The sequence below is a fragment of the Drosophila erecta genome, unplaced genomic scaffold (genome assembly GCF_003286155.1).
Source record: "Drosophila erecta strain 14021-0224.00,06,07 unplaced genomic scaffold, DereRS2 tig00000000-arrow-pilon, whole genome shotgun sequence".
Taxonomy (NCBI): domain Eukaryota; kingdom Metazoa; phylum Arthropoda; class Insecta; order Diptera; family Drosophilidae; genus Drosophila; species Drosophila erecta.
This window is the reverse complement of record NW_020825194.1, coordinates 16,326,548-16,341,290: the sequence shown is the minus strand read 5'-3', so window position 1 is coordinate 16,341,290 and position 14,743 is coordinate 16,326,548. Positions and strand designations below refer to the sequence as shown.

At 39.4% G+C, this 14,743-nt stretch overlaps 3 protein-coding genes across 3 annotated transcripts; 2 read left to right on the top strand and 1 right to left on the bottom strand.

The window, feature by feature from the left end:
• Positions 1 to 2,384: 2,384 nt before the first annotated feature.
• On the bottom strand, positions 2,385 to 2,958 carry LOC6553546 (keratin-associated protein 19-2). Its single transcript, XM_001980211.3, has one exon. The coding sequence runs from the start codon at positions 2,847 to 2,849 to the stop codon at positions 2,439 to 2,441; it is 411 nt and encodes a 136-aa protein (XP_001980247.1). The 5' UTR covers positions 2,850 to 2,958; the 3' UTR covers positions 2,385 to 2,438.
• Positions 2,959 to 6,222: 3,264 nt separating this feature from the next.
• LOC6553547 (34 kDa spicule matrix protein) lies at positions 6,223 to 6,781 on the top strand. Its single transcript, XM_001980212.3, has one exon. It carries the CDS (start codon positions 6,308 to 6,310, stop codon positions 6,650 to 6,652), a length of 345 nt encoding a protein of 114 aa, XP_001980248.1. The 5' UTR covers positions 6,223 to 6,307; the 3' UTR covers positions 6,653 to 6,781.
• Positions 6,782 to 11,420: 4,639 nt separating this feature from the next.
• LOC6553548 lies at positions 11,421 to 11,881 on the top strand. Its single transcript, XM_001980213.3, has one exon. It carries the CDS (start codon positions 11,460 to 11,462, stop codon positions 11,784 to 11,786), a length of 327 nt encoding a protein of 108 aa, XP_001980249.1. The 5' UTR covers positions 11,421 to 11,459; the 3' UTR covers positions 11,787 to 11,881.
• Positions 11,882 to 14,743: the final 2,862 nt, after the last annotated feature.

Below are 14,743 nucleotides of genomic sequence, written 5' to 3'. Positions count from 1 at the left end.
AGGACTGTGCCACACCGATATACGTACATTTATATATAAATTTATATAAACACTGGCAGCACTCAAAGGCTTCGGTCTCAAGTGTCCACGTTTTTTATTTCACGCTACTTTGAGCTGATACACATGCAAATATACACACACAAACACACACACACACACACACACGTTGCGGGGGCCACAAAGCGTAAAAATGTATAAAGCTTATGCCAACTGGCAACCCATTCTGGCCCACTGCCTCTAGTCAGTCAGTCAGTTTAGTTTAGTTTAGCATACTCGTTCCCACGACCGAACTACGCATAAAAAGCAAATATATATAAGTTTTCAATTCAGGCAGACAGCCATGCAGGCGGCAGGCAGGCACGGCAGCCGCACCATCTGGCTCTGAATAGAGGTATAGAGTGGAATATGGCTAAAAAGGAAGGTGTTATCTGATTGCCATTTTAAACACAGCGCCGCTGCTGCAGCAATTTCGAGTGCAATTGGCAAAAGCGCTGGCCAAATCAAAAGCGAAGCCCACTGAAAAGAGCGGCGAGTGCATATAAAGCAGCCACAGCAGCACCACCAGGATTGAATGAATGGCGCTTCCAGTGTTACCAGAATCCTCCTCAGCTCTAAAAAAAACCCTGGCTAGTGCCTGAAGAGACATTAAAAGATAATCGGCACCAAGTAGAAGCGCAATCAGAGTTTCCCCGAAGAGGATGAAAGACAAGCGGACACATTCAGTATTTGTCAACGGATGCGGATGGTGAAAGCCAAGTTGTCAAACGATGAGTCCTTTAAAGAGCGGGGTACATAAGCTAGATCGTCCTAGGTGCCTGGGAATTTCCTTGGGCTAGGTTTGGAATATGGTTAAATAGTGATCCCATGTTTAAATATTAAATGTCACTCTACTTCTACATCAATTATCAAATTGATAATAAAGTGGCATAGTAACAGCAAATACTTACAATTGATTGTCTTATATAAAATGTTAATAATATATAAGTCTATCATATTTTGTAATAATATACAAGTGTGGTGTCAGTAGTGCAATGCCAATAACAATATTATTCATGCTTTTATCATAATAACATTGACTTTGAAACAAAAATAAAATACGTAACCGAAATGAATTTCATAGCGGTTAGCAGCGCATTAATGTTTGGAATTCCAGGAGTTGCTAATGATTATTAATTTATGCTCAATTACTGCAATTACAAAGTCAACTAAGAAGCCCAAACACCGCAATTAGTTGACGGCATGCCATTGTGAATTATTAAGGATTCCCCACATGCGGTGCATGCAAATAGTGATGACTTTATTGGCCCACTGCAGTCCTTGTCGTTTTTCGTTCCTGTTAATTGAAATAATAATTCATGCTCACGTAGCTCGTTAGGGCATCAGACATTCCATTCCCCCTATTTTCTTCGTTTTTCTGCATGTGTGTGTGTGTGTGTGTGTGTGTGTCTTCGATGTCCTGTTGCTTGTTTTTCTGTTTGCGTACGCTTTTGCAACCAACTCCGACCAACTTACACATGTGTTTGTGTGTGTGTTTGCCTACACTGAACGAAAGCGAGTGCAACGGGGCGTACGTGCAACGCAAGTCGTTTAAAAGTCACACACTAATTAAACGGCACTCGGACACTCCGCTCGACTGGCCTGTGAGTGTAGAGTGTGTTGCTTTTGCGGTGTGGCATGTCAGCATAGTGCTTACGTACACTATCGGCAATTAAAATCTAAAAAGAAGTGCGCCCTTCCTGTCTGCAAAATCTCTCTATTTGCTTAAGCTTCTGCAACCGCCTCCTTCTAAATGTAAATGATTCAGCTCTGGTTAACGCAGAGCTGTGTAAATAATATGGTAACACACGCTAGATTTGAATGAATGAAGGCGATAATCGTTTTGAATTGCTTCAAAGAAGCGACTGGACACTCGAGCAAATAAACAGCCATATCTTGGGGCCATCAAAGTGAAACATTTGCGTTGACTACTGGGAATTTCATATCGCTTAGGAGAGAGACAGAGATTTTATTTTTAGAGGACCTGGCTCAATCCTTTGAAATGATTACTCTACTTGTTTCCCTACAAATTCTATGCCAACATCTTTCATCTGATGTCTGAGGAAGCATTCTTAATTATGGCAGAGTATCTATCAATCTAAATAATTTATTGTACTTGAAATATTCTAAAAATATATACAACCAATCTCTTAAGTCGGTCAATCTGTAAAGCAAATTTTGTTATACGAATTGCGTATTTTTTACATTTTTCCCAATCGACCACAATCACATTACCATGTCAAATAGCCAGCTGAGGGATCATTAGGTAATCCAAGCTTATTTAGCCGCAGCTAGACCTTTCTTGCAAATTTGTATAATTTTTTTTGCGAGCTTGGTGTTGCCAAGGATTTTAGTTTTTCGTTTTGGTTTTTTTTATTTCGTATATCCACTTAAGCGAATGGTTAGAATGGAGTAACACCAAAGATGCCGCCGCCGGTGGCACCGAAGCCGCCAATGGCCGGATATCCAATATTATAGCCACTGCCATAACCATAAGGACGACCATAATATCCGCCCACCAGTCCCAAGCCGCTGGCACCATACAGATTGCCGTAGGGATAAAGTGAGGAGCGTATGCCGGCGTAGCTTCCATAGCCCCCGTATCCCCCATATCCTCCGAGTCCTCCATAGCCTCCATATCCTCCGTAGCCACTTCCATATCCTCCGTAGCCACCCAAGTAGGGAATTTGGCGACTCACTCGCTCGCCCCTTTCGCTATCCTGTTTTTTTTCGAACTCATTTTGCTGCAGCGGTTGGCCAACTGTTGCGGCGATTAGCAGCGCATATAATCCAAATAAAAACCAGCTACGCATTATCCTTATGGCTCCTTGAACTGCTTTACTGGTCGCTTGACTTTATCAGTGGCTTTATGATTGCTCCGCGCCCTCCGTTTGCAAACTGTGACCTGGCCAACTTGCGACCGGTGTCTTTATAGCCTAGAACTTTGGGCATAAAATGGAAACTTTTGTTTCGCCCTGCTTGGACTCGGTCTGTTTGTTTGTTTGCCTTTTTGCGGCCGCTTGTTAGCAGAAATTAGATGCTAATGTAAGTGCCATAAAACAAACTATTAAAATATGCGAGTACGATGCCCCAGCCTCCATTGCCACAACGACAAATGGAACAAAAAGCCAATTCATATGCTTGCGACCGGGAATTTTTTGGTGGCACGCTAAGTGGCGCTCATGAAATCGAATGGCAGCCAGTTTAAAGAGCAAAACATTTCACTTTGTGACCGCACCAACTTCTGGGCAGTGTTGGCCATTTCGGTTTGCAGCAAGTGGCCAAATATGATTCAAAATGTACAGCACAAAATGTTTAAACTATTTTTGTATTTCAAGGTCCTTAAAATTACATATAAAGCTGTCTGGAAGTGTGCTCTGCTTTTGCGTTTTCCGCACATATCCAGCAACTATTCAAACGATTCAGGTCAGAAGCTCACATTATAGCAACTTTCCATTACATTTAAGAGCTTATAAAATGTTGCATACTTTAGCACATAATTAGACTTGAAACTTTGGCGATTTAATAGCCAAGTGGGCCGCACTGCCTCTGCGGTCAGGTAAGCTGTGTAAATGTGCTAATTTCATTTGAAGGTTAGTTATGCCATTGACCAGACTCCCGCCCCCGCCCCCACTCCCACTCCCGCTGACCCATTCCCATTCCCATACCCATTCCCATACCCACTCCACACCAATCCCATGCCCATTCCCAGACTTCGGCGGATGCCTTCCACTTCGGGGTGCGTAAGTGTGAATTGCTGTTAGCTGTTGCTCTTGTTGTTTGCCGAGTTTGGCCAGTTTGCGAGTTTGCTGCTTGCCAGTTTGCCAGTTTGCCGGCCTGGTTGTTGGCCTGTTTGCTGCTGTTTGGCTTCGCTGTTTGTTTTATGAGCGCGGGCCGGCCATTAACAATGCTCGATGGCTCTATAGACGGCTTGAATAGCTCTCAATTGGTTTATTGCTATTTTCGGCGCATGTGTTTTTCGGTTAAATCCGCTGTCTAATCCTTAGCTGTGCATAGCTGCGGCATTTTAACACATTTATGCAAAACGCGAAGTATTCTCTATCGCCAGCTCCATTTCGCTGCCCAAATTTGCTTATTCAAATTTAAACGCTTTTAGCCAGTCCAAAAAACTGGGTCAATTAACGATGTCAACGTCAAAATGATGCACATTTTGCCAACCCACTCCTCTTACAAAATTCACTGGATGGCATAAACTTCCGCATAAATTTCCACCAAGAGAAATTGACTGCAACGAGAAAAACTCAATGCGAGATAAAAAAAGGGAAATCTGAGTCACGGCATAAATTAAAAATACACTTTTCACTCGACCACTGCCGACCGCAGTGGAAGTAGAAAAAGGAGCGAAAACTTTCAGAAAGGCCAGGCAAATATTTATCCCTCAAAATTCTACCTTCCACCAACTCACCGGAAGACGATTAGTGGAATTACTGATTTACATTGGCCATTCAGGTTACATTGGTGTTCAGGTTTTGGCCAAAAATTCCATATGTTTTGGTTAGACCAGGTTCATGGCTATTTAAATGTTGTTGCTTACGTCAGCTAATTATTGATGTTTGCGGAAGAAAAATTACACGACCTTGAATTAAATGAAAAGTGATATAAGCTTGGAAACCAGAATAGTTTTTGATGGAGATAACGACGACATTATAATTGGTTGACAAAGAAAAAGTTAGCAAACTAAAAAGAGCTAATAAACATTAAATCACGTGCCATCCTAGATGTTTTTACCTGTTTTAGCAAGGCGAATATTTTTTAATGCGAGTCCCCCTTAAAAGTTTTTAATATTTTCTTGCTAGCATTTTGTTTGTTACTTCTTTAAAAGTTCAACACAAAGTTTTGCTTCGTCGCAGAGAGGTGGCTATAATGTTGTGAAAAACGTAGGCAGTCTTGTCATTTTCTTCATTTCACCTTATCCCCGTTGAACTGAACTGATGGTCGGCAATTGACGGATGACAGGTCAGACAGCAAATCAGTTTAATACACAAGTTCCAGCTGTAGCAGATTTATTTTAACAGGCGCTTTGAGTGCATAATTGAATTAAAAGTTTTCTGTCGGTTTTTATTTCTTCAGAAAGCGAGACAACTTGGTGGATTAACTGGTATTACATTTATTATATAATTGGTCAGGTAAATGAATGTACTGCCAGAACTTTAAGACATTCAACTCAACCAAGTAATTAAAAATAAAACAATAAATATAATTAATTGATGCCTTCTTCTGCTTTAAATTCAAAACATGTTTCATATTTTTCCGTTATGTAAGATAACGTGTCTGTCTAAAATGGGTTTTGGAGATCAACGACAAACTGGCTTTCGGCTTTGTTAACTGAGTAATTATTATTTCTGAGAATTGTGCATATATTTTAGCACAAAATTTTTCCGCTAAAAAGCCTTTAAATTTAGGTTTCTATTAAAAATCCATACACTTGTGCCTTAAGTATATTTGTTTTATTAAGTTTGTTATGTAAATGGCAATGAATGTCATGAATGTCATATATAAATGAAGTGCCAAATCCAGATTAACAATGGCCAAACCAGATCTTAAGATGTGCTAACCACTGAGCATGCTAATAAGCGAAGTGAGTCAGTGCCTTGGTCAAAATGAAATCGACAATACTGATGACATTTAAATAATAACCAGTTGCGTCGGTTATTTACCCTTAGATTTTAATTAAGTCAAACAAACAAACAAAATCCCCGAACTTCCCGCGAAGAAAAGCTTTTCGAAATCCGATAAATGAAAGATGAATGGAGCGGCCTACTTGAGATGGTGCTTCCCACGAACACTTGGCCACTTGTCTATCGATCTGTTTTGTTGTGCGAGCTGAGCCAAGAAACTTGAATGTTTTGCGCATTTGAATAGCCGTCTGGAGAAAGCCCATCCTGAACCGGCTATCCACTTCCACTTCAGACTTCCCCATCATCTACATGGGGTGTTTGCCAAAAAGTTTGCCTCTGTTTCTGTTGCCTAATAGGTTTTGCTTGTTATTATGGGTCAGCTTTATTGTTGTTGCTCATAGCGCTTAGCCAGACAGTTAATACGAATCGCTCTGCTCGTTGTATTCATTTCAGTTTTGGCGTAACACTCACAACTTTGATGTTCCGCGCCCAGTCGAACCACTTCTACTTTTATTCGCTTCCATCGCCAGTCGATAAGTTCCAAATCATATAAATTGACCGGCCGCAGAGCAGAGGCTTGGTAGAATCCATCGAAACTTTGCCGGTGATTAGTAGCAGAAGTTTTCACGAATATGCGCACATTTGTTTGCCTTGTCTTGGCGACCATCCTCCTGGTCGCCGGCTCCTCAGCTGCCACATATGATCCTGTGGCGGCGCAACTTCTGGATGTGGATGCAGGTGTCCAGGCTCCGTCGGCAGCGCGGCAAGTTCGTCAGTTTGGCTTCGGACGTCCTGGCTTTGAACGTCCTGGCTTTGAACGTCCTGGTTTTGAACGTCCTGGCTTTGGAGGTGGATTCCGTCCGGAATTCGGACGTCCAGGTGGTTTCGATGGCGGTTTTGGAGGACGTCCAGGCGGCTTTGGAGAACCTGGCTTTGGAGGTTTTGGAGGACCAGGCTTTGGAGGCTTCCGGGGCTAGAAACCAAACCGCAATTATCTGCGACTGACTTAGCATAACCGGCTAGAAAAAGACTTTGTAATCAAAGTGTAATCAAGCACGCTCTAATTAAGTTCGAAATACATTTGCCCTCTTCTTTGAGTCACTTAATTTCCTTGTCATTTGCATGGTTTTCAGTGATTGGCATAGGTCTACAGGCTTAAATGTTGTTTGTGAATGCACTAAAAAAAAGTGGGTGTAGATATAAAAAGAAACATGATGATTTTAAGCAATTAAAGCTGATTAAGAAGCTTCTTAAGAATATCCTACCTCATTTATACTTTGTAGGAGGTTTCTAACTTCTAGCCTTTTAAACTAGAACTTCCATTTAAGGTATAAGTGCCAAGTATACGTATAAAAATGAAGATAAATTCGATCATTATTTTCTTGCCTGTAAATCAGCATTTAATTCGTTCATTCACGGTTTGTTTGCTTTTTCCTACTTATAACAAAGCAGTCCATTGAAACTTTGCCTCGGCTTCTGCCACTGGCGTTTGCTATCTAACTTGCCAATCGCGTCGGATGGCAAAAGTCGTTTAAGATTAAACGCTTGCTGTAAAATTCCTCCTTTGACAAGCGCCCCTTTTATTGTTAAAAAATTAACTTGGCTTTAAATTTACGCCTTTTGTTATCCCTTGACCTCTGCGCCAAGTACAGCCACCCACCCAATCCAAAGGCCCACCCACTCATACAAGGGTCATACGCCAACATTGATAAAAGTTTTCGTTTTTATTCTCGTTGCCCCATCACCCGCTTTTCATTTTTTCTGGCTCGTGAAAAATTTCTTGTTACTAGAACGCAGACTTGTAAAAGGCTTTGTTAGTCTACACTTTCCCGGTATACTTTGGGAACTTTGTTAAAAGTGGACTTTTCCTTTTTTCTCAGCGCTTTAATGACTTTGCATAGTTGGGGTTTAAGGAATTTAACAGCTTAAGATTAAGAATTTTAGTGCAAATAAACTAAAAAGCTTTAATACAGTTCAGAATGAAATGGGTTTAATTGCTAGTTACACAATTTAATAGTTATTTTAAACAGTGTCAAGAGCTGAGATATCTTTGCAAGGCTTAATCAATTTCTACTCGGTTGCCATCTCGTTACATTTTTTAGAAAATTAATAAATGTTTCTATATATTTTTTTTAGTAAACGCACAAATTAAGGATTATAAAATTGCCCTTAGAGTATTGTCGTTTCGATGACTTCTTGTTTACTACTGATCCCTCTGCATTTTGGCCATTTTGGCGGAGCTCTTCTTATCGAAATCGTGTCTCAATAAATCTACGGCACCTTCGGATACACACCCGCCCACTTTTCCGAAGGGCCGCCCACCCAAGGGCAAAGCCCCACGCCCCACGTCCCACGCCCAAGCAGCTGGCATCAAACGGTGGGAAAATGCGGGAAAAATGCGAGGGCCGGAAAAGCCGTTCGAACTGATTATCCCTGTTGACCGTCGCGGCAGCAGGCGCAGCTGATTGATTTGTTATTGAAAATATTAGGCCTGGACCAGAAGGGAAAATCGAGATGCCAGAGAAAGATGGAGAAATGTGAGAAGGGGCGTGACGTGAAACGTGCTGTGCGTTTGGATACGCTTGAAACTTTTATAACTTTATGAGGGCGTTGTAATTTGATATCGCAAAGTTTTTTATTGCCTTTTATAGCCTTATAATTTGGCCGCGATGTTGTTACTACCGCTGCTGTTGCTTATGTTGTTATTGCTGGTGTCGCCACAAGAGAGATGCTGAGCCCGATTTGTTGGCCCATCGGGCGTATACTTGTTGTTTTGCGGCGGCTTTTCGTTTACACGTTATTTATGGCTTATAAATACGTATCGTTTTCGGCAAGGGGACGTCGCTCGGGGCGGCATTTCTGAATTGTAAACAACTCACATGTGGCCCGCACTTAAGAAATCTCTTAATGAGCATTAGATGTCGGCAAATGAATTCACCCATATGTGGAACTTGAGTTTGTGTTGGTAATTGGATTTGAGGCGCCCTACCTTTTCTGCTTCCGTCATCCAAATGACGGCACATTTTGATTCGAGATTGTATATAATTCTGTCAATTCTGTGAAACTTTTGTGATCAGCTCTAATTAAATTTGCAGATACGATTTCTAGGTAATTTAAACAATAGTATAGTATCAATTACGTATTGATTGATATAAAAGTTTTATGTATTCGTATCTATTGATCATGGATAAGCAGTGATTACAATCATGACAACTAATTATAATAATCTAGCAGTGAAAATGAGGTTGCTGTTTAAGTTTTAGTTTTCGCACATACAATGCATATAATGCACTTCCGTGTATAACAAGCAAGCTCCTGTTGCTTTATTTTTATTGAGCAATCTTTTGAAATGGGATATTTATAAATTGGTTTATTGAGTTTGTTACTCCGATTTTTGTAGACCATAATTGGTAGTGAACGAGATGAGAAAATGAGTGGGCGTAACGGCCAAACAAAAAACAAAAACAAAAAAGTTGTGCTAGAAGACGATTTTCGGTCCGAAATCAATGTTGATCTATGAAACGAATTTGATTAATGTTTTGGTCTATTTCGTTGTAATATAAGCTAAATATTATTTAAAAATTGATGCCGTGACTATTATTTTTTTTTAAGAAGTTGTTTTAATATTCTTTAGTATCTATTCTCAAATTAGCTACCGTTTACATATAAATATTTTTATTATTAATTATCTGTAATATATGTATTACAATTGTAATGGGGTCGTATATTTATATGACCTTCGAGTCGACTTGAAATAATAAATGCTTAACATAAAATATTTCCATGTTCCCCAACTAAGCTAGATTTCTAACTATTGCTTTTCGATATAATTTGCTCCTTTTTTTAATTCATTTTATTAAATTTTTGTACTATATATATATATACATATATATATGTATATATTTATTTTTAGTCGTCACTAATTTTTCATATTTGAGATAGAATGCTGAGTTTTGCTTGCTTTTTTGTTTAGCAGCTGTCACAGTCCACTTGCAATGCTTAAAAAGTAAAACTTTTATTATTTTGTTTAAAATATGTATCAGTTTTATGCACATAACACTCATTATTTGAGTGAAACCATAATGAGAAATCGATACTTTCATATGTGCACTTAATGCATTGCTCTACAATAAATTGTTTTATACACCGTTGTTTTTTATTATTTTTAAAAATATTTTCAAAAACTTTAATGTGTATTTTGCAGATATTAAAAAAGTTCAGTTGCCTTCAGTTTTCCAAAGTCCGATTCTATCGAGTAGTTTTTCTCATGTATGAAAAGCTCAGATGGAACTGTTAAATGCTAAAATTGCGAGGTTTTTAAAAATATCAAATTAAAATATAACAAAAACATTCAACAAAATAATATTTGCATTTCAAATACAAAGTTTGCATTTTATTTACTTGTATACTAATAATTTGCACTAATAAAAATACTAAATAAATAAAAAACTTCATATGCAACCTGTTTATTGCAAAATTGAATTCTTGAGGCAGGACCAGCGCACCTAAGAATCACTAAGATCAAATATATTTTCCACGTCGCAGGTTATAGCCCTATAATTCCCAACTAGTTCTAGTGAAGACTGTAAGGCATGTCTTCTAATTTGGAGTCACAAAATAGTAACCTCTCTTACCGGTCGAGCAGTGAGTTTAGTGTATGTGTAGTGTATGTACCGGTGTATGTAGGTATGTATCTATGTATGAATCTATGTATGAATCTATGTATGAATCTATGAGTGTATGTATTTATGTATGTATGTTTGTATGTATGTATGTATGTATGTATGTATGTATGTATGTATGTATGTATGTATGTATGTATGTATGTATGTATGTATGTATGTATGTGTGTATGTATGTATGTATGTATGTATGTATGTATGTATGTATGTATGTATGTATGTATGCATGTATGTATGTATGTCTGTAGGTAGTGTATGTGTTGCTTGCTCAAAGTAGTAAAAATTGTCTTAATTAAAACCTGAAGAATGTTTAACTTACTGTGTTTAGGAAACATATTGTAAGGCATGTCTTCTAATTTAGAGTCGCAAAGTAGTTCAAGTAATCTCTCTTACCGGTCGAGCAGTGAGTGTAGTGTATGTGTTCTTAAGTGTGATTACTTGCAAGATCAAATTGGCATCCCTCTTGAACAAATAACCGGGCAAATGTTATTCATTCAAGTGTCTGAAATGTTATAATATTTATTTTAAAATATTTATTCATAAAAAATATTTAAAATACAATATAATTGTAAAGAAATTGATTACCCTACACTGAAAGGGATATATATTTTTATGTTTATTCGTATACAAAGGGCTACTAAAATAATATCGAGCTGTAAGTAATTAAATAATAAACTATTATTTTGTCATAATTATATTAGTGAGTGAAATAGTGAGGTCTTTAAAGTGAGTAGTAAAAATTGTCTTAAATAAAGCCTATAAAATGCCCGAAACGTATTTGAAACGCACTGGCACAATGGCAACTTTGCGTCTTTGGTAAAACCCAAAACAGGTTGCTTGAGCTGCGTAAAAATGATGCTTTTATTTACTTTATTTTTTCCACCCAGTTGTTTACCATTTCAGCTGGGGGCTCTTGAGAGTCGGGGGGTTTTCTTCGCCATTTGATTATGCTCAGGAAATTTAATTGCTTCAGGTCGTCGGCACACAGAACTCGTTTAGAACCCCACAGTCATCGCAGTCAACTCGAAAGCTATATAAAGAGCCTTGGCGGGGGATCGCCTCGACTATAGTGAGAACTTTGGCTGAACAAGACAACAGAACGATGCGCACTTACCACCTGAATCTATTAGTGCTAAGTGCCGGCCTACTGGTCCTGCTGGCCAAGTCGGGGACCACGGCCCCTCAGGCGGATGAGGATGTACAGCAACTGACTCTGCAGGATGTAAATCAGGCCGAGGAGCAGCAGGAGATGCCGGCTGTGCGCCTGGCCAGGCAATTTGGTTTCGGCCGTGGAGGATTCGGCAGACGCGAATTTGGCGGATTCTGCTGCGGCGGCGGTGGATTCCGGAGACCCGGTTTCGGTGGATTCGGTGGATTCTACCCACGCCCACCGCCACCGCCCTTCTTCGGTGGCCCCTTCTTCGGCTAGGTGTTATTAATTTAATGTGTACATATGTGATACGATCAGACCAGGATTAGCTGCTAATAAATCAGCACAAGCTGCTGCTATAATTATCCTACCAAGTGCAGAACCAGTTTTTATGCGGGGAGCACTTTTTTTTTAAATCCAACGCAAGTGCTCCTCTATCTTAAATATTATGAGCGCTAAGCGGAAGCTGCTGGAAAATATATTGATATAAATATATGAATACCTTGCGTATCTCTGGAAATTTACATAAAATAACAATATGCACATAAGCTCATTTATCAAATCATAAATGAGGTTATTTTTTGAGGCACTTTATTTTTGGACATGTTTAAATACTACAACTTTATAATTCTTTTTAAAAAGGGCAATCTAGATTTCGTGATGATAAGCTGCAACCTGACAGAGCGTTTAAATAAATCAAAAGAAGTAGCTTCTGTAATTTCCAAAACAAGTTCTTGTTTACTCTACTTAAGCTAGATTATTCTCATAAATAGAGCTGTTTGCATTTAAATGTATTGTATTAAGTGGAATTAAGATGAGTACACTTCGGTGCTTCATTGTTTTAATTTTTTGAGTCCTGTTCGTTGGAGTTGCTGTGGCTGAAAGCAGTAAGTCCCAGGATGGAAAGGATGAACACTATTCCCAGTCCGATAAAGTAAAGAGTTCAGATGAAACTATACAAAGGATACGACGTCAGATTGGAGCTTTTGGAATCGGCGCTGGATTTTATGGAGCAAGGCCTGTTGGGCAAGGGGCTCCATATGGAAGTCCCTTCTATGTTCAACCTTATGGCCATTATTTCCATGATCGCAAATTTAAAGGAAACTACGGTTTTGGTGGATATTACTACGGTCGCTAGACAGTTTTTGTGCTCAATGGCAGTCAATGTGCACTTAATAAACTTAAACATTAAAATATATAAGCACAGTGGCTAAAAAGGGTTGATCGGATGGGGTGGACTCTCGCCCAAGGGCGAAGTTGAAATTATAAAAATTTCATTTCAAATCACGTTGAGTGACATGCAGACTGAGCACAGGACAAGAAAACTTAATCAGCGATGTTAACGATGTCAGGCTGCGGGAAACAGGATGTCATTCTGTACCATCAAATGGCTTCATTCCGGGTCGCGTACTCGTATTTTATTCCCTTCTCTACTTTCTTTATCCTTAATTTTCTTCTTCCTTTTTTTGTATTTTCTAATTCATATGCGTTTCAAGTTTTAATTACGTGGGAAAAAAGCGAATGAACAAACGAGCGGGTGCCATCCAGGGACCAAAGCCAGGACCATGGCCAGGACTTCTTCTGGCTCCTTTTTGGCTTGACTGACAGACAGGAGCCGCAGCAGAAAGTAGAAGAGCAGCTGAACATGAAAATAACAAAATACGCCCAATCAGACCAGCCAGAAATGGAAACGAGACGATACACAGAGGGTAGATAGACGACCAGACCTAGAGACAGACGTCTACAGCTACAGCTACAGCCACAAAAAAGGGCAAAAAAATTAAGTAGCGAAATCAGCGGGTGAAATGAAAAAAAAAAAATATACAAAAAACAAAAAAAAAAGTAAAATAAAACCAGAAGGAACCAGAGCCCCCAGAACAACACAAATAAAACAGGATAAAGGCGTTGCATGCCAAGGATAATCCGTGCAGAGACGAAACCCGCGACTGACAGAGGCGGAAGAAAAATGGTAGCACGCAAAAATTGTGAACTCACTTGACGTGGCTCATTCTGGCTGAGCTGGTACTGCACACTATGAAAAATCGTAATTATTATCAGGCTGGCCGATCTGACATAATGCGGCAGGCAATATGGTCTATTGCTAAATTCAATGTCTAGACCAATTATTAAAGTTTTATCCCACTAAAAGAAAACTTTATTAAGCACTAGGCTAGCTTAATCCGTAAAACATTTCATAACATATACAAAACTTTATATTTTTCGTATTTAAATAAGCTCAAATCACTCAACCCAAATAAATTTCGATTCGTATTTTAACAAAAACCAACTATATTATATATAATATATAAAGCCATCGGTATTTTGCAAGCACTGCTACAGGGAACTTTTAAGACGAGAGTTAACTTAATTATTGGTGCTCGTTTCCGATTCCCTCTTGAGAAGCACTCATTAATTTTTACAGTGCATCCCCCTCCTTGAGCAGCCGTTTGCCACCCACTGCCAAATGGCATGACGACGCTGTTTGGTGTTGACGTGTCTGTGGGTGGAATGGGTGGTCATCGCTTGTTAGCTGCGTGTGGCGGCCAAATCAGCGCTCTTTCGTTTCGTTTTGTGGGCTGGCCAGTAGATGTGGCCATAAGCATAAATATGCACGAGCCGCTGGCTACAGCAGCTGGCCAAATTGCCCTGTGCGTGCGTGCGTATTAAAAGGAGAAGAATCTGCAGCAAAAAAAGTAAAAAAATAAAAAAAAAAACGAGAATAAATATCGCAGTAATTAACAATTACAATGATGCGAACAAATTCTGTTGGCCAGCTCAGCGCAGCTCAGTTCAGTTCACTTCAGCTAGACCAGGTCCTAACGCTTGACTGCCTGGTTAACGGACTGCTTGAGTGACTGACAGTTGCTATCAGAATGTGGATGCCTGTCCGTCCATCTGTCCATCTGTCCATCTGTCCTTCCGGCTATCTGTCCGTCCGTTCGTCTGCGGTTTTGGCTCCCCTTTGCTGTTACTCCCTCATGCTGACATTCCCACAGATGTTCCAGCTACTTCGACCAGTGTGAAATAACAATGGGAATAGAATAGGGTAATAACAATATACCCAGCAGTTTGCATCGCTCTGCAGTAGACACCAATTAAGAACTTGGATAGATCAATTTTATGGACACTTCCTGGGGCCTTACTTTTCTATTATCTATTATATTACTTATGGTGTTAAAAGTAATATTAGATATTTTGATCAAGTCTGATAAAAATCATTTAATTCTTGACGTACT